This window comes from Heloderma suspectum, chromosome 2 (assembly GCF_057233095.1).
Source record: "Heloderma suspectum isolate Gila_16-S chromosome 2, 16-S_ref, whole genome shotgun sequence".
In the NCBI taxonomy this organism is placed as follows: Eukaryota; Metazoa; Chordata; class Lepidosauria; order Squamata; family Helodermatidae; genus Heloderma; species Heloderma suspectum.
Genome location: NC_139459.1, coordinates 99,098,503 through 99,124,216, shown reverse-complemented (window position 1 = coordinate 99,124,216; position 25,714 = coordinate 99,098,503). Strand labels below are relative to the sequence as shown.

The window sequence follows — 25,714 nt, the reverse complement described above, 5'->3', positions numbered from 1 at the left end:
GACTTTTTTCTGTCTAAACATGCATAGGATTGCACCCTAAGATTTCTAATTTTCCATCACTGAATTAGTGCAACACTGTAGAAACAGTAGCATTATATCACTAACAAGAACAAGTAATGGCATTTTAAAGAAAACCACAAGTCTTTTTCAAGGCAATGAGTAGGATGCATAAAAGAAAAGAGTCATTACAGATAAAAGTATTTGCATCTCCCACACACAAATTACATTTAAAATGTGCCTTTGAACAGATGAGGGACTAAAGGAGCCTTCTCCAACCTGATCCTCTTCAGATGTGTTGGACTTCAAATCCTATAATCCTCCATCCAGCTGGCTGAGGGGTTATGGAATTGTAGTCCAACACACCCAGGTGTGAGGGGACCAGGTTGAGGAAGGCTGGGCTAAAGCAACAAAATACTGAACTATAATTATTGCAAACAGTATTAATGAATGCAACTAATCTGTCAGTCAGAAATCACCCACTCTTCCTGGATGTCTGAAAGTGCAAGCTCAAAGGCACACATCTGTTTCCTGCAAGGGTCTTCAGATATTGGTTTTAACCAAGGCTGTGTTTCCACAACAATGGAAGGGGAAGCTAATGGAGGAGTACTGGATACTTTAAAAGGAATTGGCTTTGCTGTGGGTAGAGCACCACGAGCAGATTCTCTGCAGCAGTACAAATCGCTTGACAGAACGTACTTCCTGGTGGGGATAGGGGTTGGAGTGAACGTCATCTGACTGTCAGGGGCTACTCAACCAATAAGAGAGGCTTCCCCCCACTCCACCCTTTCTCCTTTCCCCTGAAAGTCGAGATGCACCTAGCATACCTGACCTAAATGCAGGGGTTGGGGCACACAGCAACTATACTGGGGAGAACTCAACTTAAGGAAAAGAATTGGACTTTAAGCAGTCTCAGGGAATCCGTTTTTTCCGTGATAAGCTCTGGGGTTGCTGCTGGATGGCCATGACGTCATCTATCCCTAACAGCCTCAACATGTAGCCAGCTCAGAGTAAATCACTGGTGGAAACACACATACCCTCCCCAGAAGAAGAAGATTATTCTGATACTGATAGTTTTTTCTCTAGTACAAGGAGGTAAGACACAACACTCCCCCCACCCCTGCTGTAAGAAGAATATATCTGAAGTTAACACTAGGCACAGACATACAAACTCCATCTGTGGTGTTGCTGTCATACTCTCTCACATTACCATCAACACAATACTGGTTTTGTTTTTAATCTTCACTAACGTTTGAAAATCAAACGGCATTTTCCACCTTGTTAATGAGTTCTTCCTACATTGTCGCCAAATATATTGCTATTTATGGAAATGACAAAGCAATTGTTTTTTTTCATTGATCTGTTAAAAAAGCATTTTGTAAACCCATAAACAGAACCTAGTTTTAGAGACCATCTACTGGCCCCTAGCTGGACTGCCAGCAAGTCCTGTTGCCCCAGCCACCACTCTATCCACAACCCTCCTCTGTTTCTAAAATGTAAGCAGGGAGTGAATGGATGGATTTGCTGGGTGGAAGGGAGGCAAAATTAGTCTTTGATTGCCTCTAGTTGCTGACTGCTATTCTAATCAATTGCAGCAACTAAGAATTTTGGATCTCCCTTCAACTGAACAATGGATTCATTGTTATCTTCATTTTCGATAAGTGGTTAAATTAATAAACAGATGACCCCTGACCTTCAGCTCCTCTAGAATCATTTGCAAATTGGCATACATGAAGCCACACGATTTGAAACATTACACACACACCTTTCCTAAGGTCCATTCATCCTTGACTGTATATGGAAAAAAATACATATACATGCATGTATGGGACTGTCCAGTTTTCACCTGTGAATCAAGTGAATGAGATTTAACTGACCTTGGTTATTTCCTGAAGCAACATTCTTCAGTTTGTCTGACCTCTGGCCAAATGAAGGCCATTCACTTGATCAAGCAGCATGGGCCACACCATGTCAGAAACCCAACTTAGATAACATTTCATTCACTGCACTATCCCCAGTTCTTGTGCAATCCTAAGGGTTTGGGGATCTACTTTTGACAAGCCTCACCCATGAATGTGATGTGCTTAGTTTCAAAATAAAGGCGCCCAGGCTTTGTAGGACATGTAACTCCACACCCTGCCCCTAATAATTGCCTTCCACTGTGATTCAGATGAGCCTATACATAAGATCAGGAGGATGCATATGAGTACACCCTAAGCTAAACAGACTCTGAGTAATCCATGGCACTGTATATTAAAATTCAGCATCTTCAGTTGTGTCGAAAGTCAAATCAGAAACTAACTCAATATTGGTAAAACATATGCCCTCCTTGTAACCAAGGTTTTTCAACAGAGAAGCGTTGGATCCAATGGTGTCACTTCGCTAGCACAAAAACTCTTCTTGCGGAAACCCCATTTTCATCCTTGCACAAGTTTCAGACCCAGTACTTTGATTCCACTTGCACAAGGCATTCTGATTTAAATAGGCTAGGTGTTGCTTGCAGTAGTTTGGCAAGTTGTTCTGCTAATGGCTGTGCAACTGCTAGCAGAACAACAATAAGTCTTGTAATTTTTCCACTAGTGTAACGCTCTAGTGGATGTAATCTAGGGTATAACTCTCAGTGTCTGTATTCAGAACTATATGAAGTTCCCTTTACTGACCTTTAAGCCATGCTGCAAGTACAATGCATTAGAGTACTGTAATTGGTCAATTAAAAAGATACAAACAGGTAACTGTAATGATAACAAAAACACAAAGAGCGCCACTGTCAACAGCGTGTGAAAATATGCATATAGGCCTCAGAAGTAATATTGCATATTAATTGAATCACATGAAACATGTCATATTCTGTGTGATAAAGTGACACTAGATACTCACTGCTTGTCTTCAGGTTTAATAACGGATGGGTCTGTAAGATTCTCTCCAACACCTGCAAAAGTCACATTTACAAGGGTATTAGAAGGTAATTGCCTTTTTAAAAATCACTTGTGAGATTGTAACCTATGCAATTATTTTATACTTATCTAATCTTTTGCTTTATAGAGTAGAAACCGAAAAGACAACATTAAAACTATAAAATGCTGCATGCTCATCTCATTTTTGAAGCCAATTCTTCTTATTTTTCCATTGTAATGTAATGCCGAACAACTTAAGTACATCAATCCAGAGTGCTTTGTGGATCCAAACGCATGCCTCGAAATATATGTGAATATGGGCTATATTTCTACGTCAGGGAAAACTGAGATCAAGGAATGCATCCCTATAGTGTGCATGGAGATGTCCCAGACACTGAAGGGAATGGATCAACCCCTACAGACACAGAGCTCCACATCTGCTGTTGAGCCTCCACATGCACACTGCAGCCATTGGATCAAGAGGGAAATGTGTGTTCTCACACTGGTTAATCCAGCTTTGCCAACTTGGATCAATAGCCGCATCTGGTGTGCATTAATGGCTACATCTGGTCCTTTATGAGTGCTGCATGCTTTGTCACTGTAGTGTTGTCACTCAGGGCAAGACTAAGTGAATGAGAAAACAGTTTCCATCACTCTGACTCCTTCATAACTCACTTGACACTGCTGCTGAACCAAAGTTTTCTCAGAGAAAGCGAGGGACTAGGGAGAAAGGCGGGAAGAAAACATTAAAATTGTATGTGGGGGGGAGGAAAATTCTCAAAATGGGGGGGGGGGCTTATCAGGAAAAGTAATCCACATCTGCATTGCCTTTCTTCAAGAAAAATCTTTTTAGAAACCTAGCTGCTCTGCTGCCACATGCAGTGACGCAGCTGCAACAGTCAACGGCCAGCAGGGTGCCGCCACCCCTGCCCAGTGCCTTCTTGGGGAGACAGCTGGGTCAGGGTGTGGGGTCATTCTCAGGCATTTGGGGGCAGGGGGAGAAAGATGCGCCGCTCTGCCGCTGCTGCTGGCTGCAGCTCGGTCGCTGCTTGGAGTGAGTTTTGAGACATTCCTCCTGCCTATTGAAAGAAATCCCCCCCCCCTCTGCGAGCACACAAACTTTTGGAGCGTGAGAATGGGGTCACAAAAAGTGGGGGGCATTTTTTGTTCAGCTTGCTTGAGACAGATCAGCCTAAATTCCAACCTTGCTTGGTTTTAATTTTAGGACTTGAAAACAGGGTTAAGTAAAATAAATGCTTCTCCACATTGTCGGGGGGCAACAGAAACACAACTCCAACTTAATTGTGATCATAGTTACTCCAGACAATATTCCTGTGCCAGGGATATCCATTTTGCCAGCATTCAGACGATAATATTTGGTTGCTGGGAAAATGCAATTCTCCCTTTCGCTCACGGAGCATCCACATGGATACTGTCGGTGAGGTTGATGAATGGCAAAACCCCCTTACTCAGTTGTTCACACAGCTGCTGCACCGCATCCCTGTGGAGCACGACTACTTCTCTACAGCAGTACTAATGCCATATCCGGATAACACATGGAGTGCTTGTTATGCTTTTAGCAACTTCCACATGCAAGTGGGAAGAAATATGGTCAGGGCAGACAGTCTGAATATAAATCTAAAGACAATCATGATCCAAGGCCCAAACCAATGATGAAGCTGAACCGAATAGGTCAAGAGGGCTTTTTCCCCTTCTTTTTCTGATTTTCACATACCTTCCCACATGTCTTCCTGGCTCTGTGCAAAGACCTTCACATTCACAGAAGCTTTCAAAAGAAGCCACCCACACTGCCATTTTAGATAACTGTCTAAATATTTCAGCATTCTATAATGAATACTTGTCTCTTAAATGTTGAATGTAAAGTTAACAATAAATGAGGTCAGGGGCCTGGAAGGTTTATTTTGCTTGAAAAATGTACCTCAGTGTAATTCAGGCCTTTTGAACACTGTAAATAAATTAAGTCTCTGTCTTACAGTACACATTTCCCTTGACACAAATAGCAAAAAAGGACACTTAATTTACATTATAGGTGGCTGTTCATCTTTCTAACACCATCTAATATTTCCCTAAAAACAAATTAGTCCCAACCCAGTCTCCTTGTGTGCGTGTGTGTGTGATCAGTTTTGCATATGGATCTCGTGCATGAACAAGAGCTTCCCCAGAGTTCTGAAAGAAGTATTTTAGAACATCTGCCCATGTTTTTTCCATAGTTCTTTCCTGCCAGGAAAGAACCACCCAGGGTAGCCTGGTTCTTGTAGCTCAAGCTTACTATTACAGAAGTCTGCATTCTCCTACAGAAATCTGCAAAGGTTCAAGGTAAGGGAAGTCTTGAAACCAAGCTGAATAATGGCAGCAGGCAGAAGCATACAACATAAAAGAAAGGTATTTTCCATAAAAGAAAGGTAGCATTGTCAAGTCAGCACCCAAAGGTCGTGCATACCTCTTTAAAAGTTCTGGGATAGTGGAAAAGGATACTGCTGCTGTGCCTTACACCACACTGCTCTACCCCACCAGTTCCTTTGCCTTAGGGTGGCCATGGGTCCTCCTTTACAGAGGACTGTCCTCTGTTTTGAAGGCATGCTCTATTTGAAGGGCTGTCCAGTTTAAAGGTGAAGAACCCTCAGAAAGAAGAGATGGGCCTTGAAGTAGTCCATCAACAGCACCTGGACAGCAGACTGAGCAAGAACACAGCTCACCTGGTCACGGTCTTCCACACTATGGTGAGGTGTACTGTGTTTCTATTTAAATTCTAATAATTTCATTTCTAAATTTGCATCTATGCATATAAATTAGCATATGGAAATTTTATACATATCAGTGTCCTTTTTTGTTCTCTTTTTTGGTGACGCAAAAACCTTTTTTGGTTTTTTGACCACTCATAAGTGGCCACCCTACTTTGCCTACCCTCCTCTCCTGCATCCAGTAGCAACTGGGAATCTTATTTTGTTTGCTTGTCACACAGCAGGAAAAGAAAGGTAATGGGAAAATGGACTAGTGGGCAAGCAGAGTGAGAGACACAATGACTCCATTCTCTCCTCCTCTAACTCAGAGATTTTAAAAGAGACCAGATCAGCTTGCAGAGATTAACCTGGCAACCCTAAGGAAGGGAGGAGAGAAAATGAAGAGGGAGTGCTTTGCCCCAGCAATTATGGCCTGCCATAACTTGACAGTACACACAACAGACACTGCCATCATTAAAGAATGAAGACATTACGGTGGTCTCTGTCCCCCATTTTTCAGGTGCATATCGCACATCAGAACTTTGAAGGCTACCCTGTATTTCATAGTATGGTATTTGAGGCTATTACTTACCTTGCAAATCCAATACGAGGAGTTCTCCTCGAGTATATTCATACGTCCAGTGAGAAAAGGCCAGCATAACTTCTTCCAGCAAATTGGTGGGTGTGATCTCATCCCCATTGTTGTTATTATATTTGCAGAACTCTCCTGTCATGTACTTTTCTATCGTCAGCCACTGATTGGCTGAATGGCAATAAATTAAGAAGACCTCCAGGAACCTGAAGGAAAGGATAGTGTCATTCAGGGAGTTAGCTGACTAGTAGGAGCCATCCCACTCTTGATGCATGTAGGGCGCTGCTCCCACCTGAAACTTTCACCCAACAGAGAATTTTTAAGAATAGCATAAACATATGTGTGTGTGTGTGTGTGTAAAAATATATATACACACACACTCTCCAATCCTCTACATGTCTACTAAGAAGTAAGTCCCACTGAGTTCAATCAGTCTTACAACCAAGTAAGTGGATACAAGGTTGCAGCCTAAGGAATATGTCTGACATTTAAAATGTCACCTGTAAAAGATGCATTCCATAACACACCCACTGTTTCTGGCTTAGAGTAAGTGGAAGCCTAATCTACAGAGCAAGTTTCACAGTATCCCCACACCTAATGGTAAAATGGTGGTTAAGTGTTCAAATGTGTTACCCAGCCCCCCAAAATTAGATCCTTTGCAAACTCAGCAGCTCCGTTACCTCAAAAAACTGTAAAGCCCAGTTTCCCAACATATTTTGTACTGATGGCTTCTGTTTGAGATGTTGCATAGCCCAAACTAAACTTGTTCATAAGAATTAAAATAGATTGGTGTACATGTATTGTACATATTGATTTCCATGAAATGGAATCTTGATATTATCTATTTATTGGGCTATTTAATATGAAATTACTATAATAAATTACTATAAATGGGTTGTATCCAATGGTGTCATTCCACCAGCGGAAGTGAACTACTGGTGAAATGGATTTCCTCTTCCATGTTACAGCTACCCACGCTCCTTCCAAATCTTCTCCAGAGGGTTGGGGGACTCTCTGGAACAAATCTGGGGCACAGACTTTGGGCTGCCAGGAGGAGAAGATGGGGAAGTTTCATTGCATGAGCAGACTTCCATTTGCATGAGGGTTGGATCCAACTCAATGACATTTTCTTTGGAGGCAAAAGGAAGAGGACCATACACAATTACATTCTCTACAGTTCACTGAAGTCAATGAAAACATTCCCATTTACTGCAGTACGCTTTCGATCAAGCTCTATATAAAGCCATTACACCAAGACTTTCACAATCTCATCAGAAGCATATATTTCTGTACCAGACCCATCAGAGGAGATAGATAATAGCAAAATTATTGTTCTAGTTATAGTCCTCCAAACAAGTGGCAACAAAGTCTTTCAAAATCATGAAAGGGCTCATCCCTTCTAATAAAAATCAAGTTAAAACTCTTCTGAAATGGAAGGTTGATTTTAACTCTGATAAAACATTAAGATCTTTTTACGAGAGAAAGGCCAATGTTACTCTTGATACTCTACAAAACTGCTTGTAAAACAAATCATAAAAATTTATTTTAGGTACTCAGAACCAAGTTATGATCTCTTTCTCATCAAATAAATACAGAAGGATGGGGAAACTTGAAATAGAGCCATATAAGTGGGTGTGTAAATACAGGCCTGCTACATCATGGGGGAAATTAATACATAAACGTGAAAAGCTTTTGTTTCACTATGGTGATAACTGATTTGATCAGCTTTGAACTGAACTGAGAACAGTAAAATACCGAATAGCTGGAACAAGCTGGCCTTAGTCATACATACTGTACGTGTTCAGCCTCTAGTATGCATCACAGGATCTCAATGAACCAGAGCATATATTTTCTTCTATCCTGCTCTTTCCCCTTTGCCTTTCTTGCTAAGGTGCTGGTTTCCAAGGGTACATGCCTATGTTATAATGTCCATGTGATACTTCTATTTATGTATATATGTATTTTGTTATTGATTAAAATAATGTCTATCCCACCTTTCCACACCAAAGTGTATGCAAGGCAGCTCACAAAAAATGTAGTGAACTGCAGTTGTCAAAACCTAAACTTGTACTATGTGCTTAGTCATTAGATCAAGCAGTTAACAAGCAATGGGACCCTAACCTGAAAGGGAATAACCCTGGCATATGTCGGATGTCTCTTTAAATGAATGCATGGATCCTCGTAAGGTACACATGCACAATAGTTTCAGTTAAGCTGACTAAGAGAGCTTAATTGACACACAGTGTGTGTGTGTGTGTGTGTGCGTGTGTATGTAGAGAGAAAGAGAGATACGCAAGCCAAATGTAGACATTGTCAACACTTTTAAATATAGGACTTGAAGCTTACACAGTTTTAACAATTCTGTCATTTACACCATGGCTGTCTATGTCAAAATAATGCATGTTGTAAGCTGATGCTACTGTTCCAGTTTAGAGCTCCATATGCATTTCAGAGTGCACACGGAGCTACTGCGCACATTTCCCCATTAACTTCAGTGAGAAAATGTCGGAGTTCTGAACCAGGACTACACCTGCGTGACAATACTGAAATCCATCACTGATTCATAACTGGGTATCCATTCAAGCAATGCATGTTCTACAGAATGAATGGGTTTAGTCCACATTATGTCTGAAAACCCCTTCATGGATCACTGCCTTGTTGTGGTGAAGGGGCTTGCATAACTCAGTGAAGCCATAAGCTATGCGGTGCAGGGCCACCCAAGACGGACAGGCCATGGCAGAGAGTTCTGACAAAATGTGGTCCACTGGAGAAGGAAATGGCAACCCACTCCAGTATTCCTGCCAAGAAAACCCCATGGAACGTATCACAAGGCTAAAAGATATGATGCTGGAAGATGAGCCCCTCAGGTCGGAAAGTGTCCAATATACTACTGGGGAAGAGCAGAGGGAATTTCCAAGTAGCGCCAGAAAGAGTGAAGTGGCTGGGCCTAAGCTGAAAGGACACTCAGCTGTGGATGTGTCTGGTGGTGAAAAGAAAATCCGATGCTGTAAAGAACAATATTGTTTAGGAACCTGGAATGTCAGATCAATGAATCAAGGTAAGCTGGAGGTGGTCAGACATGAGATGGCAAGATTGAACATCGACATCTTGGGAATCAGTGAACTAAAATGGACAAGCATGGGCAAATTTAATTCAGGTGACCATCATATCTACTACTGTGGGCAAGAATCCCTTAGAAGAAATGGAGTAGCACTCACATTCAATAAAAGGGTGGGAAAAGCAGTACTCGGGTACAATCTCAAAAACGACAGAATGATCTCAGTACGAATCCAAGGCAAAACATTCAACATCACAGTAATTCAAGTCTATGCCCCAACCACTGAGGTCAAAGAAGCTGAGGTTGATCGGTTCTATGAAGGCTACAACACCTTCTACAAGTAACACCAAAAAAAGATGTCGTTTTCATCATAGGAGATTGGAATGCTAAAGTAGGAAGTCAAGAAATCACCAGGATAACAGGCAAGCATGGCCTTGATGTGCAAAATGAAGCAGGACAAAGGCTAATAGAGTTTTGCCAAGAGAACATGCTGATCATAGCAAACACTCTTTTCCAGCAGCACAAGAGGCGACTCTACACATGGACATCACCAGATGGTCAATATCGAAATCAGATTGATTATGTCCTTTGCAGCCAAAGATGGAGAAGCTCCATACAGTCAGTAAAAACAAGACCTGGAGCTGACTGTGGCTCAGATCATGAGCTGCTTCTTGCAGAATTTTGGCTTAAATTGAAGAATGTAGGAAAAACCACTAAACCATTCAGGTATGACCTAAATCATATCCCTTACAGTGGAGGTGAGGAATAGATTTAAGGGATTAGACTTGAAAGACAGAGTGCCTGAGGAACTATGGATGGAGGTCCTTAACATTGTTCAGGAGGCAGCAACTCAATCCATCCCAAAGAAAAAGAAATGCAAGAAAGCAAAGTGGCTGTCTGATGAGGCTTTACAAGTAGCTCACGAAAGAAGGGAAGCGAAAAGCAAGGGAGAAAGGGGAAGATATATCCAACTGAATGCAGAGTTCTGGAGAATAGCAAGGAGAGACAAGAAGGCCTTCTTAAATGAACAATGCAAAGAAATGGAGGAAAACAATAGAATGGGAAAGACTAGAGATCTTTTCAAGAAAATTGGAGATCTCAAGGGAACGTTTTGTGCAAAGACAGGCATGATAACAGACAAAGGAGGCAGGGACCTAACAAAAGCAGATGAGATTAAGAAGAGGTGGAAAGAATACACAGAAGAACTATACAGGAAAGATCTTAATGTCCCTGATAGCCATGATAGTGCGGTCACTGAACTTGAGCCGGATATCCTAGAGAGTGAAGTCAAGTGGGCCTTAGGAAGCATTACTAACAACAAAGCTAGTGGAGATGACAGTATTCCAGCTGACCTATTTAAAATCCTAAAAGATGATGCTGTTAAAGTGCTGCACTCAATATGCCCACAAATTTGGAACACTCAGCAGTGGCCACAAGACTGGAAAAGGTCAGTTTACATTCCAATTCCAAAGGAGGGCAACGCCAAAGAATGTTCAAACTACCGCACAATTGCGCTCATTTCACATGCCAGCAAGGTGATGTTCAAAATCCTACAAGCTAGGCTTCAGCAGTATGCAAACTGAGAACTACCGGAAGTACAAGCTGGGTTTCGAAGAGGCAGAGGAACTAGAGATCAAAGTACCAACATTCGCTGGATCATGGAGAAAGCAAGAGAATTCCAGAAAAACGACTATTTCTGCTTCATTGACTACACTAAAGCCTTTGATTGTGTGGATCAAAACAAACTATGGGAAATTCGTAAAGAGATGGGAGTACCAGACCACCTTACCTGTCTCCTGAGAACCCTGTACAAGGGTCAAGAAGCAACAGTAAGAACCGGACATGGAACAACCGAGTGGTTCAAAATTGGGAAAGGAGGACGACAAGGCTGCATATTGTCGCCCTGTTTATTTAACTAATATGCAGAGTACATCATGAGAAACGCCAGGTTGGATGAATTTAGGGATGTACGAAACCCCCCTTACCTGGCTCCGCCAGGTTCCGCTGGGGGGGGAGGCGCTCCGTCCCTCCCTCCTGGAATCCTGGCTGGTCGGCTCCGCTCTGTGGGGATTCCGCGGAGCCTCCGGACATCCGGCCACTGGCTAGCAGGGACACAAATGGCGGCGGCCATAGCCACCGCCGTTTGCGTCTCTGTATTCAGCCGTGATAGGCTGTGTAAAGACTTACGTAGCCTATCATGTCTGGGTTAAAAAAAACACAAACGCATACGCAAATGGCGGCGGCTATGGCCGCCGCCATTTGCGTTCCTTATTTTTGGTTGTCTTCGTCTACATAAATATTTACGTAGACTAAGATGGCGAAACGAAGGGGGAGCACAAATAGGGTAGCGGACGCTATTTGCATTCCCCCTTATTTTCGCCGTCTTAGTCTACGTAAATATTTACGTAGATTAAGATGGTGAAAATAAAGGAGAACGCAAATAGCGTCTGCTACGCTATTTGCATTCCCCCTTAGTTTCGCCGTCTCAGTCTACGTAAATATTTACATAGACTAAGACAACCAAAAATAGGGAACACAAATGGCGGCGGCCATAGCCGCCGCCATTTGCGTATGTGTTTGTGTTTTTTTTAACCCAGACGTGATAGGCTACGTAAGTCTTTACGTAGCCTATCACAAATGGGGAGGGGGAAGACTGCAAATGGTGGTGGCAGTGGCAGCTGGTCGGAAGACCAGCCGCTGCCGCTGAAGCTGCCGCTGGAGCCACCGCCATCCGGAACATCCGCCCCAGGTAAGTCTCGTCCCGGGGGGGATCTGCGGGGGGCAGGGGGGGGTGGCAGGCCATTCTGACACAGAGTTCAGGGGGCCAAATGCACTGGCATTCGGCCTCACCGAGATCCATGGCAGAATTCTCTGACATCCCTAGATGAATCACAAGTCGGAATTAAGATTGCCAAGAGAATTATCAACAACCTCAGATACGCAGATGATACATGATACTAATGGCAGAAAGCGAAGAGGATCTAAAGAGCCTCTTGTTGAGGGTGAAAGGGGAGAGTGCAAAAGGTGGTTTGAAACTCAACATTAAAAAAAACGAAGATCATGGCATCTGGCCCCATCACTTCCTGGCATATAGAAGGGGAAGAAATGGAAGCAGTGACAGATTGTATTTTCTTGGGCTCCAAGATCACCGCAGACGGTGACTGTAGCCATGAAATTAAAAGACACTTACAGCATACAGCATAGTAAGAAGCAGAGACATTACCTTGCCAACAAAGGTCCATACAAGCTATGGTTTTCCCAGTAGTAACGTATGGCTGTGAGAGCTGGACTATAAGGAAGGCTGGGCGCCGAAGAATTGATGCTTTCGAACTGTGGTGCTGGAGAAGACTCTTACGAGTCCCCTGGACTGCAAGGAGGTCAAATCAGTCCATCCTAAAGGAAATCACCCCTGAGTGCTCATTGGAAGGACAGATACTGAAGCTGAAGCTCAAATATTTTGGCCACCTAATGCGAAGAGAAAACTCCCCAGAAAAGACCCTGATGCTGGGAAAGATTGAAGGCAAAAGGAGAAGGGGACGGCAGAGGATGAGATGGCTAGATAGCATCACCGATGCAATGAATATGAACTTGAGCACACTCCAGGAGAGAGCGGAGGACAGGAAGGCCTGGAGTGCTATGGCCCATGGGGTCATGAAGAGTCGGACACGACTTAATGACTGAACAACAAATGTCTGAAAAACCATCTCCCATACCTTGGAGTATATGGAATGGATTGTGGCTTCACTTGATTGAAGGTATATATCAACTTCTGAGCTGCCCTTTGCTGTTGTATTTCCTAATAATAGTAATAAATTATTTATTTATTTATGTATGTATGTATTTATATGTTTAAAACATTTCTTGGCCGCCTGTCAGGGCAGAAGCCCTCCCAAGGCAGCTTACAGTAATAAAATACATAAAAACAGTTAAAATATTAAAAGCGATAAAAAACATAAAAACAATAAAAAGAACAATAAAAGCCAACAATAAAACCAGCATCCAGCAACAACGGCAGTAACAGCAACAGCAGCAGTCAAATCAAGGGAAGGCTACAGTAAAATAATAGGTTTTCAAGGCCTTCTTAAATGCCTGCAATGATGGAGCATGGTGGACCTCCAAAGACAACTTGTTCCAAAAGTGTGGGGCAACTGCAAAGAAGGCCCTCTCACGTGTGTTCACCCACCTGACTGTTCTCACGGGTCGGCAAATGAGAAGGGCCTTCTTTCTGATCTTAAAGTGCAGGCAGGCTGATATGGGTGAAGGCGGTCCTTCAAGTAACTTGGTCCCAAACCGTTTAAGGCTTTACAGGTCAAAACCAGCACTTTGAACTGGGCTCAGAAACACACCAGTAACTAGTGCAGCTGGCGCAGTATAGACATTATGTGATGAAATCACTTCGCCCCCACCAATACTCAGGAGGTCTCATTCTGCATGCAAAGCATATGCTCTACCATGGAGCAACCCCCCCCCCCATCGCTTTCTCTATTCACGTTGTAATTTTCTGTCCTTCCAGCCTTGTTCAGCCATTCTGGTGCACAAGGGGACTGCAGCTGTAACCTCCACCAACTATAAGCCCTTCTACTTGTGGTAGTCAAGCATTTAACTTTAGCAAATATTTTAATTAGTATATTTCACAGAAGGCTTTGCTGGTCATATGGGATCAGTATGGATTCCTGACCATGTGGTACTCACTCTGAGGCAGAGGTGAAGCACTGTGCCTTCATGGAAGATCTTTTGCCAAGTCTGAACTACCTCAGGGAGGAAAGACTTTACAATGAAAACTTGGCCCAACTGTAGCACATCATCCTCAGACCAGGTGCAGATGACTTTCATAGCCCTCCGCAGGCCTCCATCCATTTCCTCCCGAGACAAAACTTGAATCATAGCAGCCATGCCACGCTGGGACCAGGAGGACATGCTTTTATCAAGGTTCAAAGGTGAACTTTCTTCTAATCTGTAGATTGTCACTTCTTCTCCAGCTAAGATCAAAGGAAATTGTAAATATTGTTTAGAACAAGCACAAGTCACACAAGAGTAACAATGTGCATTGGCTTTGTATTCTTAAAACAATTTATTTACAAGACAGTAACAAGATGTAATGTATCTATAACACACATCTTATGATTTCATGCAGATAATCGAGTTAACATTGTAATCCTATGCATGTCTTTTCATTTTCATTCACTTACTCCCAAGTATGTAGGTGTAGGACTGAAACCTAAGTGATGATTACAACTCCTAATGATTAAAATATCTTCATACCATAATACAGAAATTGATACTCACCCAAAAGCTGCACTGGTGTAAAAGGTATTGTTTGAGCCAATCTCATTAAATTGTTCCTTTCGACCGCTGCAAAGAGAGAGACAGGTCAGTCGTATGATTTACTCTTATTGTCTACCCATGAATGATACTTGTCAACATATATATGTTGACAAAGTCCTTGGTTTCTGTGTATCATATCCCCATTACAGCAATATTTATAGCTTTCCAAATATCAGCTCTACCCTGCCCATATAAAGCCTCTTGGGCACAGGGTTGTGCCAATGAGTGCTGGAAGAAAAATAGAGGAGCGTGGGGCATTTAAATTGGTTGTGCAGGTCTTTCATAACCAAGGGGGAAACATCAAACACCCTGTATAAACACTCCTCACATGGGTGGCATTGTTTTCCCCAACAGAGCAATCCATCCATCTCTTCCTTCCCATAGCAATTCTTTGTTCAAGGCAATGCAATCAGCTAAGTTGGGGATACAGTGGGATTTTTTTCTTGGGCTCCCATGTTTAGCAATTGGAATTCTGGAGGTGATACCTACACTACGATGTCTTCCTTTTGAGACCTGGAGAGGGCAGACCCCAGTATGAATTAAGTAGCACATTTACCAATTGTGTAGAACTTAGGCTGAGAACAGTGTGTGCTGTGGGGGGCAGAGGAAGCACAAAAGTATCTTGAGCAGAGTGGTGGCAAGAAGGGGTGATTAATCCTTTTCAGCCATTTTCCAGCTCAAAATCACCTTCTCAAGTTGCTTTACTTCCCAAAAGGGGAAAGATGTGGGACATATATTTATCTTTTCCCTTGCAGGGGCGAAAGCAGCTATGGGATGATTTTCAGCAAGAAAGCAGTTTTTTTTTAATGACAGATATATGCAACTGCATGTAATGTGGCTCTCAGACATCTCCCGTGGAAGTAAGGGTGCCTTCACAGCAGCTTCCTAAGGATGAAGTGTTTGGGAAGTACTCTAGAACTGGACTTACCTGAAAACAGCCCTCTGGAATTCACCACCCCATTTCACATGGCAAATTGGAGGTGGTGGGTATTCTGAACATTTTCAGGTGGGAGGCAAAACAGCTTGCCTTATTTGGGGCAAGTGGGTGTTTAGGGGCTCTTACCATGGTGGAAGGGACAGTAGCTCTTCTCTGGCATTTATTTTTTACTGCTTAAAAAACTGCTGCTCCAGCTGCCATTTCCCCCCAGAATAACTCTGGGATGGGGATGGGGGAGAAATTAGTCTGGTTCACATTTTAATTTGACCCAATTTGCACTTCCTGAAGCGACATGCAAACCAAAACAGAGTTATCCTTCACTATTTCTACTTCTCTGAATTTTGCCATGCAGTTCTCCAATGAAAAAAATGTATACAGCATGCATATAGTAGAGAAAAGTGCACTCACAATTGTGTACTTGGTGAAAATAACATACAAAAATGCATTATATTAGGCAAAGAGGCATAAAACCGCACACATTAGGAATAATGCGCACAAAAGTGGGTCTGAATTTTCATGTAGACTTTTAAAAAAGAAATTGCAAACTGATACAGAAATGGGATGAATGAGCTCATGATTGGAAAAATGAGAAACAGAGAGAAACTGAAAGAGAGAGATTACTCCATCCCTGCTATTGAATGCGGTTAGGTTTGGCTGCCACTGCCCCAAACAGTATATTTTAAAGCAATTAAAAAAAAAGAAAACAGAAAAGATTTGCTTCCTCCACAACAGGTGCCCCTAAGTATTTTGCCCTTAACCCTCCCCACTGCCCTGAAATTCACTCCCCTGAACTGGGTGGAACAGCAGGGAGAGGGTTGTCTCAGCCTATCAGGATGTTGCCCTGGCTCAGTGGCTATGGCTGCCTCTGAACCAAAGTCTCCTTCAGCTTTTAGTAAGCATAACACAGAGTTCAAGGTGGCTGTCATGGGAGCACATCACTGTTCAACTTTTCAGCTATTACAAGCAAAAAGAGGGGTGAAATTCAAAAGGGTCAGTACACCTCATCAAACAGCTGCATTTTGGCCTTGAGCTGATTTCTGATTTATTACCAGAAAAGTCTTGCATGAAAAACAAGCTGGAGGTGAGGAGGGCTATTAGGGGGATGTTTCAGCTCTCGGTATCCATCCAGCCAAAATGCCCTGGTTTATTTATTTATTTATTACATTGATATCCCACCTTTTTTCCTCCTTAAGGAACTCAAGGTGGCTTACATAATCCTCTTCCTCCTCCATTTTATCCTCACAATAACCCTGTGAGGTGGGTTGGGCTGAGAGTCTGTGACTGGCCCAAAGTCACCCAGTGAGCTTCCATGGCCAAATGGGGACTAGGACCCTGATCTCCCAACTCCCAGTCCAACACTCTAGCTACTACACCACACTGTCTTGATGTGTTGATTGCTTATGGGTCAGATTCATTTGTCAGGTGGGTTTAGAATGACTAGGTCGAGTCTTAGAAACCACTCCCCTATTTAAAAGCTGATACCCGAGTGTCAATGGGCCGATCTACACGTATGGGTTTTTTCGCTTCCAATGAGGTTTCACCGCCCATCTTTCACACTACGCAGTACCCGCCTCGAATTGGAATCAGAATTTCCCGCTTCTGTGCTCCCACTTTCAATGCCCTCAGGGTATCCCGGTATTTCCCTTTAATGTGCTCTGACTGTCTGCCTTCGCTACCATATCTGGTTGCAGTCCCCTCCCCGGCCTGTCCATATAAGACGGTGTTTGTATTTCCCTTCTGTCCAATCACAGCTCTCAACGGCCCCATGTCGTCTTCTGGCTACTGATCACATAGCTTCCTCAGCACTCAATGTTTCCTCAGCAACAAGCAAAGGGCTGGATGTGCACGTGCTTGTCTGATCTTGGAAGCTAAGCAGGGTCAGCCCTGGTCAGTAGTTGGATGGGTGACTGCCTGGGAATCAGGCTTCCTGCATTGAGCAGGGGGTTGTTTTATCCCTTCCAATGAGACTAAGTTTTACCCCCTCCTATCCCCCACTCCAGATTTGTTTTTTTTAAATTAGGGCGTTATCTTCGAAGAATCGTGGCTTCTCCGCGATGTTTTTTTTTTTCTGATTCAGGCATGATCTTCGAAGATTCGAAGCTGTGAAGCTTCACAGCTTCGAATCTTCGAAGATCATGCCTGAATTAGAAAAAAAAAAAAAACATCGCGGAGAAGCCATGATTCTTCGAAGATCATGCCTTGATTAAAAAAAAATCCAGAGCAGAGGACAGGAGGGGGTAAAACTTAGCAGGAAGCCTGATTCCCAGGCGGTCGCCCATCCAACTACTGACCAAGGCTGACCCTGCTTTGCTTCCAAGATCAGACAAGCGTGGGCACATCCAGCCCTTTGCTTATTGCTGAGGAAACATTGAGTGCTGAGGAAGCTATGAGATCAGTAACTGGAAGATGACATGGGGCCATCAAGAGCTGTGAGCATGGTGGGCGTGGAATCAGCAGAAACAGGAAGAGTTTCTGATCCTCCAATGGGAGCCTTCGCAGGAAAACAGAACAGCGCTCGAGTGTGAACCAAGCTCGCGAATTCGATGAAGCATCACAATGGGGAAAATGAGTGAGTGTGGATAATCACGTTTTAATGCGAGAGCATTTAACCCGACGGGACACCGAATTCATTGCGATGGCAGGTGCAATGTAGATCGGCCCAATATCTTGTATTGCCTAGAGCTCTTCTTCCTCATCTGCAATGGTCTTCCTTTGCTGAACACTTTCTGCCTGGTCTCTTCATGTTTCCAGAGAATCTTGTAACCAGAAAACTCCAAACTGATAAGTAATGCTACACAAGGAATTTGAGATATCTGGTTCCCTGCCAGGGAACAGCTGCTCTGTCTTTACTTCATGTTACACTTTTTGCCTGGACTTTCCATCATTTGGACTAATGAAATGCTCTCTACCCTGGACTCAGCATTCACTCTCTTGAACCCTGAATTGTTAAAACCTGCTGTGGAATATAATGCCAGCCTTCTCATAGACCAGGGATTATTGTTTACCATGAACCGAGTACCTTCATCTTTGCTTGTCCAGAAAGTTTTCTGGCCTGTACTGTTAGTGACTTTTAAGACTGTTGTTTTGCATCGATAACTGTACATTAGAGATTTCTAATGCAGACTCTGTTGTTGGACTTGATCTCTGCCAGTGTGTGTGTATTTCTAGCCTTCCCTGATTCTAGGCCTGTCTCCTGAACCGAGATCTGCCAGGAGCTCTTTTCAGTAGAAGCTCTGAATGGAAAACTTCTCTGCTACCCAGGACTTCTCCTTGTCTAGTTAATTCCTGAATCCATGAATTTAGTTCAACTTGGACCACAACAATGAGAGATGCTGAAATATGGAATCTCTCCAATAAGTTGGGACTCTGCCTAGTCATGACTTCTTCCTGCATCCTTCAACTTGAGTCAGCTTGGACCTTCTGTGTGTGTAAGTCCTGCATTCAGAGCTGTTTCTATCACTTAGGGCTCTTTGGCCTAGTTTATTCTTGAATCCCTGCACTTAGCTCAGCTTCGATCCCTGTCATGTAGCACTCCTGAAAAAGGAGCTACTCCAAAAGCACGGTCTCTGTCTGGCTGTAACTATTCTTGACCCTAAACCCGAATCAGCTTAGGGCTCCTGAACATGGAGATCTCACTTTTGAGAATGTCTCTATTTCTGCTTGGGGGTCTAGCCATGTATCCTCTTGAGTTAGGCCATAGCCTGTTTCTGAATCTTGCATTGTGAACCTGAATCCCTAAGTGCTTTGAACCCCTAATGTTGTGATTATGTACTTGCTTCTGGACTGCTCCTTGATCTAAGCCATAGGCTGTTAGCCCTTGAGTTAACTGATTAATAACTTCTAGGATGAAGTGCCATGACTTCTGGTATGATCTGAGCAACCTGATTTGCCTCTGAATAAAGCTAATCACTGAATCTATGTCTTTGTCATCCTGTCCTAGAGTGAGGAAACTAGGCCCATCCGACACTGCCCCACAATTGGCAAGCTTTTAGCATCCCAGCATCGCCAGTGGCTCAGGGCTGAAAAGGTACGTTGGATCCCTCCTTTTGGGGAGAATGGCCAAGATGAGCTATGATCTGTTCCGTTTGCTGCTTTGATGCAAGATAGCAAGGCAAGAGGTTGCCATTAGCAAGTCTTCCCCTCATTTTGAAAGGAAAACTGACAATAGCATGCAGATTACCCTTTTGCAGATTACTCAATGGATCTGTGTCTGAATTAGATCTAAGATATCATCTCCTGAATTTCTTCTCAGGAGACGTGGGAAAATTCACCAGAGCACAACATGGGACAAAATGTTTGGTTAGCACCCATTACACACATTTCAGTACACAATATATAAGAGACTTCCCAAAAGCTGAACGAAAAGTCGGTGGTACAGACTGGAATTGAAGTGGGCAAGGCTGTATTTGCAGTAGGGGTGTACGATACACTTACCTGGTTCCGCTGGGGCCATCCGCGGTGGGGGGGCGCTCCGTCCCCCCCCCCCGAATCTTCCCCAGCTGGCTCCACTCCGTGGTGTCTCCACAGAGCTGCCGGCTGAAGCCGGCTGCAGCCAGAATTCTGGCCGCTGCCGGGCTGCTGCAGCTGCAAATGGTGGCCGCTACGCCATTTGTGTGACTGCCTTTTTCGTGATAGGCTACATAAATACTTCTGTAGGATCCTTGGTTAATTACGGCTGTGAAGAATTAGGCTGCAAATTAGGGATGTCAGAGAATTCCGCCACGGACTCCAGTGAGGCTGGATTCTTTAGAATCCGGCCCCCCGGAATCCGTGGTGGAACGGCCTCCCCACCACCACCACCCCGTGCAATCCCCCCAGGATGGAGCTTACCTGGCGGCAGATGTGGCTCCGGCGGTGGCTCCAGCGGCGGATGCGGCGGCAGCTCCTCCAGCTGGTCTCCCGGCCACTGCTGGGCTGCTGCGGCCGCAAATGACGGCCATCGTAGCAGCTGCCATTTGTGTGGCTGCTTCAGCATGAGCAGCCCGGCAGCGGCTGGGAGACCAGCCAGAGGAGCCGCTGCCGCTGCATCTGCCACTGGATCTGCCGCCGGAGCCACATCCGCCGCCAGGTAAGTTCCGTCCTGGGGGGATTCCACGGGGTGGCGGGGGGGAGCCATTACGCCACAGATTCCGGGGGGAGTCCGTGGCGGAATTCTCTGACATCCCTAATTTGCAGCCTAATTCTTCACAGCCCTAATTAACCAGGCATCCTGGCCCAGCTAGGGTGTACCTATTCTTCAGGATGGAAATGAAAGTTGAATCTGGATTTTAAGAACTATTCCAAAGGTAGGGAATACGAATCAGGGTTAAGACTCAAGTGATAAATACCAGGGACAGGGTAATATAATCTAGGAACAGTCCTCTTAAACCTAGTTTTGGAGTGGGGTTCCCAAACACAAATCCTCTTTGTTGAGTGCACACTAGGGGCAGTATCCAATACTGCTGCTATGTCCCTGACATTTTTGTTCTGCTAGCAGGACCCACTGAGGGCACCTTCACACACAGCTTTTATCCTGTGATTGAGATGGCTCCTTCACAGAAGTTTGCGGGCTCTTTACATGATGCCATGATCATTCAAGGCATCTCCTGCACTAAATGCCCTTTGTTCCGTTTTTAAATAGATCGCAGATAATGAGCTATCAAATTACCCCATTGTGTTCCGCTTCAGTTTCCTCTGTGAAAAGAGTAAAAGCGGCAAGAAGAGGAGTGAGATCAATGAAAGATGATGGAAGACTCAGATATGGGGAGAAGGAGGGCGAAGGGGAGGGGGAAAAGGAAGCACATGAAAAAGGGAGTCGTCGTGATCCTGCATTTAAAACAGAAGCAGAAATGTAGGATTTAAATGTAGGATTTTAAATGTAGGATTTAAATGCGGGATTTTAGGCTGGGGTAGAGATGCCCTGAGAATGGAAACACTTATTTCCGGAACGGGCGAGCTCAGTGGAGCTGCCTTCTGAAAGCTCTGCTGACCTGCTTCATTCTGGAAAAGAGTATTTTGCTTTTTTCCCAATCGCTGCAAGATCTGCCAGCTTCCCATTTCGTTAGCGGTGGGTCCTACTAGCATGTGGGCAGCATTGGATACTGTCCTAGGTTGCCTTGGCATTCATAGGCACATTTCACTCATTGGAGGTGTGTTTAATTTTTGCTGATATATTCATCTAGTTTATGATATAATAACTAGGTAGCGTGGTGGGAGGAAACCCACCATTATATGCAAATATGTCATAACTTTGAAATTTCAATTCACTATGCACTTCCTGAACAAAATGAGCTATTCTAAAATAAGTGTGGACTATAGAGACATCTGCTGGCAGGTTCTATACATCTCATCATCCTCCACGGGGCGGGGGGACGGGACACACAGCTTCATAGCATTCTATTGACTGTTACATTTTGCTTGAAGGATGTAAAGGAGAGCTGTGACTGATTTAGTGTCCAAATGTTTGCATGTCCATTAATGAATTTGGGCTGGAGATCAGAATATATGAAAAATATTTTATTACATTTAATTTGGTGCATCAGTTGTAGTCCATGGGGAGACAGGAATGATTCACCTTTCCCAAGATTTGGGGATTTTTCTTTTCCAGTTTTGGATGCAACGGAGACTGACAGTGCTTGCTCAAACCACTTTTTAAAATAAAATAAACTGTCCCTGTTTGCAGACCTGTATTGCACAACACACCCTAGCTCACTGCTTCTAACACAAGATGAAGATGTGAATTCATTTTTAGGGAGTTAATATAGGATATGGGTTTATATGATCAGGGGATGGATCAGATGATCTTTGAATCCCTTCTTGCTCCCATGTGACTGACTGTATAATATATTTGGACTGATTGATCAATTCTCTAGAGATTTCTATGGACATAAAAATGAAGACAAGCATTTAGACAAGCTGGATGGGAGGAAAAATATGCAGTAAAGATTGTGTTTTCAATTTCATCACAAGCAGGAAGTGATGGCTATTAGCAAACTGTTGTTTCTGTGTTTCCTAGGAATCCTCTGTCATTACCCTCTGTTGTGTTTGGCTGTAAATAAATCTGTCATTTATTCCTTTCCAAAAAAATTTATTTCCAAACTTATTTTGCCAACCATTACTTGATATGTAAAAGCTAGTGCTAAAATAATAAATAATCTTAATCTTCCCAGGCTCCTGTGTTAGGAATAGTCTTAACATACTGCTCTTGATAACGAGCAACTTCAAAGTGAGAATATCAGAAAATGACAGGGGGAAGGAATTAATATGCTTATCAACTAATACAGTGGTTCAGCTACCATTTAGATACTCATGACTTACCTGAGTAATGATGGTGCAGATCTTGAGGGGGTTTTGAGGATGAGATTTCTGGGGGGAAAATGAAAAAAGGATTATTATTTTAAGTAGGGGAAACAGAGAGAAAAGTGCTGTCGTGAGCACCATGACAATATTGTCATGAAACAAAGTGATGGACTTGGCATTCTATGGGGGGGTATTACTTTAACTGGGTTATAAAGTCCAAAATGTAAGCTGTGTAAACTATCAATAAAACAACATATAATTATACTGGGACTACAGAATGACAGGCAATATTCACCTCAAGGACACTCAGTTTGTCTAAAGCTGAAGAGCTGGTAATTGCACTTTAAGGATGGTAAAAACCCTTTTACTGCCCGCTATGCTTCATGGGATCTCAAAGGCATGATTTTCTCAATTCTTTGCCTAGTCATTATGAATCCCATTAAGTACATTATGACACTGATGTTATAGTAATACTGGTTCATTAATCTGTGACATCTAAAATGTTGTACAGTCTAAAACAGACAAATAACAGTGAAGCAAAACTAATTCAAAGAGACGTTTATACAGTGGTCCAGATTCCACATTGTCTTGAAACAAACTCTGACCTTACCAAAGACAAGGGATCAATAAAAACATTATGCCAAAGCATGGTTAAGGATGCTTAACTATGGTTTGGTGTGATCTAATCTGAAGGGACAAAGCATGGTTTGCATCTGCTGGCAAACCAGAATCAGAAACCATGGTTAGTGCTTACTATGGGTTGGCATGATGCTCGACTTGACAAACGTTAGTTATACTCATAATTTCTGGGGTCCTCTGTACCATAGGAATGGGAGTGCTGTGCAGATGGAAAACAAAAGCAGAAAAGCAGCTCTATTCTAGTGCTTGTGTATACGTTTGGAAGCTCAAACCATAGCTTGGATTCTAAACGATGGTTAAAGCAAGCCATGGTTCAGGGTGACTTCTTAACTGAGTGCAAATGAGACATTTTTGTTTGTAACTTTAAGCCCAACCTTTCCCCCCAAACAAGACTATTATAACTAAAACAGCAGCACAGAATAAGAAATTAGTTTTCTCTATTTGTTTTTCTATTTGTTTCTTTCATGGACCTTGCAGTTCTACTTGTTGCTGCTGTCATTACTGTGAATAAGAGTGCATCTCCAAAAAACAGATTAACATGTTCATATTTTGGAGTTGGGGGTGGGGGTTGCGGGATGGGGGGGGAAAGAGAGAGAGAGAGTCTTATTCACAGTGATGGCAACAGCAGCAAAGTGGATTATTGGACCCGCATAACATTTTGCACCAATGGTGTGCCAGGCACTGGACAGAACAGGAAGCTGACTATCTCTGCCGGGGGGGACTTTTAATCTACAAGACAAGACACATTGCATACAAGGTCAGGGAATGAGTCATTATGAGTTGGGACTATCAGATCCCAGTGGAACAGCAGGAAATATAGCAGGGCTGCAGAACCTCAGTCAGGTGGGCGAATTCCGGCTTCCTGGAGTTCCTCAGATGGCCCCACCCCCTTTCCCCCAACCACTGATCATTTGATGGTTTCCCAGCTTTTGCATATTTCCAACTCCCCATCCTAAAAGGTTGAAATGCCTCTCCTAAGGCTGAGTTACTGATAGTAAGGGCGCAATCCTATGCACATTTAGATAGAAAAAAGTTCTACAACTCCAAGCATGCCCCAGCCAGCCATGGCTGGCTGGGGCATGCTTGGAGTTGTAGGACATTTTTCTGTCTAAATATGCATAGAATTGTGCCCTAAGAGATTTAAGCTAACTTATGCTGGTATTTTCACCCTTCTCTCTTTGCCTTCAGCCCTGCCCACCACTGGAATGCAGCCACCGTGAGCCCCTCCAGATTGATTTTAGCCCTTGGGCTGAAAGAGATTCAACACCTCTGAAATATAGGGATGTGCACAACTCCCAAGAAATGTTACTAATTTTATCAAAAGTCTTTTCATTTCCCTGAAATGCACACCAGGAGCTTCTATATCTGCAGAAGAATTTGATGGCAACACTTCAGGGAGGATTTACCTTGGGTTCTTAGTTACTTATCCATGATGACTGAAAGGCTTTACAACCCTCAGAGTTAGAGACTTCTGTAATGAAAAGACACCTTCAAGATGGACTTCATAAGTTTGTGCTTCATGACAAACTGTCTTCAAAGGAGCCTTCAAACTGTCTTCTCTTTCATATACCCAACATCTTGCTCCCTCCATTCAGCCCAGATTCATCCATGTTTGTCCTCTTTGTCTGTCTCTCCAGTCTTTACTTTTGCATCTCCTGAAAGGTCCTGTACTTGAAATAGCAACTTCCTCTCCATTTGTGAAGTTTCCATCCTTCCTTCAAGACCTGCTTCTTTACTTGGGTTCCTTTTGGTCATCATGGATAAGTAGCTAAGAACTAGTGCCTGAGATGGATTCTTTCCTCCTCTTTCCCAATCCGTTTTTCCTTTTGTTCATGTCTTTTAGATTGCAAGCCTAAGGGCAGGGTCTGTTATTACTGATCTTTGTCAGCTGCTCTGGGAGGCTTTTTCAGTTCAACAGCAGGTAAAACTGTTTCAAATAATAAATAAATGTACTAAAGGATGATGGTGACATGATATATGCTATAGGAGGGTCTGAAAAACTGTGAGCTGGCATTAGTAGACTTTTTAAGACTGGCCTCTAGCCATGTCTGTTATTGTGCAACAAAGAAGAAAGTGCAAACACTTACTGTCAGATCCATCTGAACTTTGCAGCCTATTCAAAAACAAATATTAAAGTTACATTTTCATGGTTTTATATGCTTGAAAACATAACTATATGAGACTATAATAAAGGCTTGAATCCATGGGGAAAACATACAAAGGTTTTATTTGTTTTTTGCAAACAACAACTAC

The 25,714-nt window shown here is 43.3% G+C and overlaps 1 protein-coding gene across 1 annotated transcript in view; it reads right to left on the bottom strand.

Moving 5' to 3' along the window:
* Positions 1–25,714, bottom strand: part of TRPM6 (transient receptor potential cation channel subfamily M member 6) — a 119,789-nt gene that overhangs the window by 11,038 nt on the left and 83,037 nt on the right. Inside the window, exons 31-37 of the mRNA XM_084829662.1 lie at positions 25,549–25,574; positions 22,841–22,888; positions 14,569–14,634; positions 13,975–14,261; positions 12,996–13,078; positions 6,225–6,430; positions 2,875–2,926 (exon numbers count right to left, since the gene is read on the bottom strand). Of these exons, the coding sequence (XP_084685788.1) occupies positions 2,875–2,926; positions 6,225–6,430; positions 12,996–13,078; positions 13,975–14,261; positions 14,569–14,634; positions 22,841–22,888; positions 25,549–25,574 (768 nt within the window). The remainder of the gene's footprint in view (positions 1–2,874; positions 2,927–6,224; positions 6,431–12,995; positions 13,079–13,974; positions 14,262–14,568; positions 14,635–22,840; positions 22,889–25,548; positions 25,575–25,714) is intronic.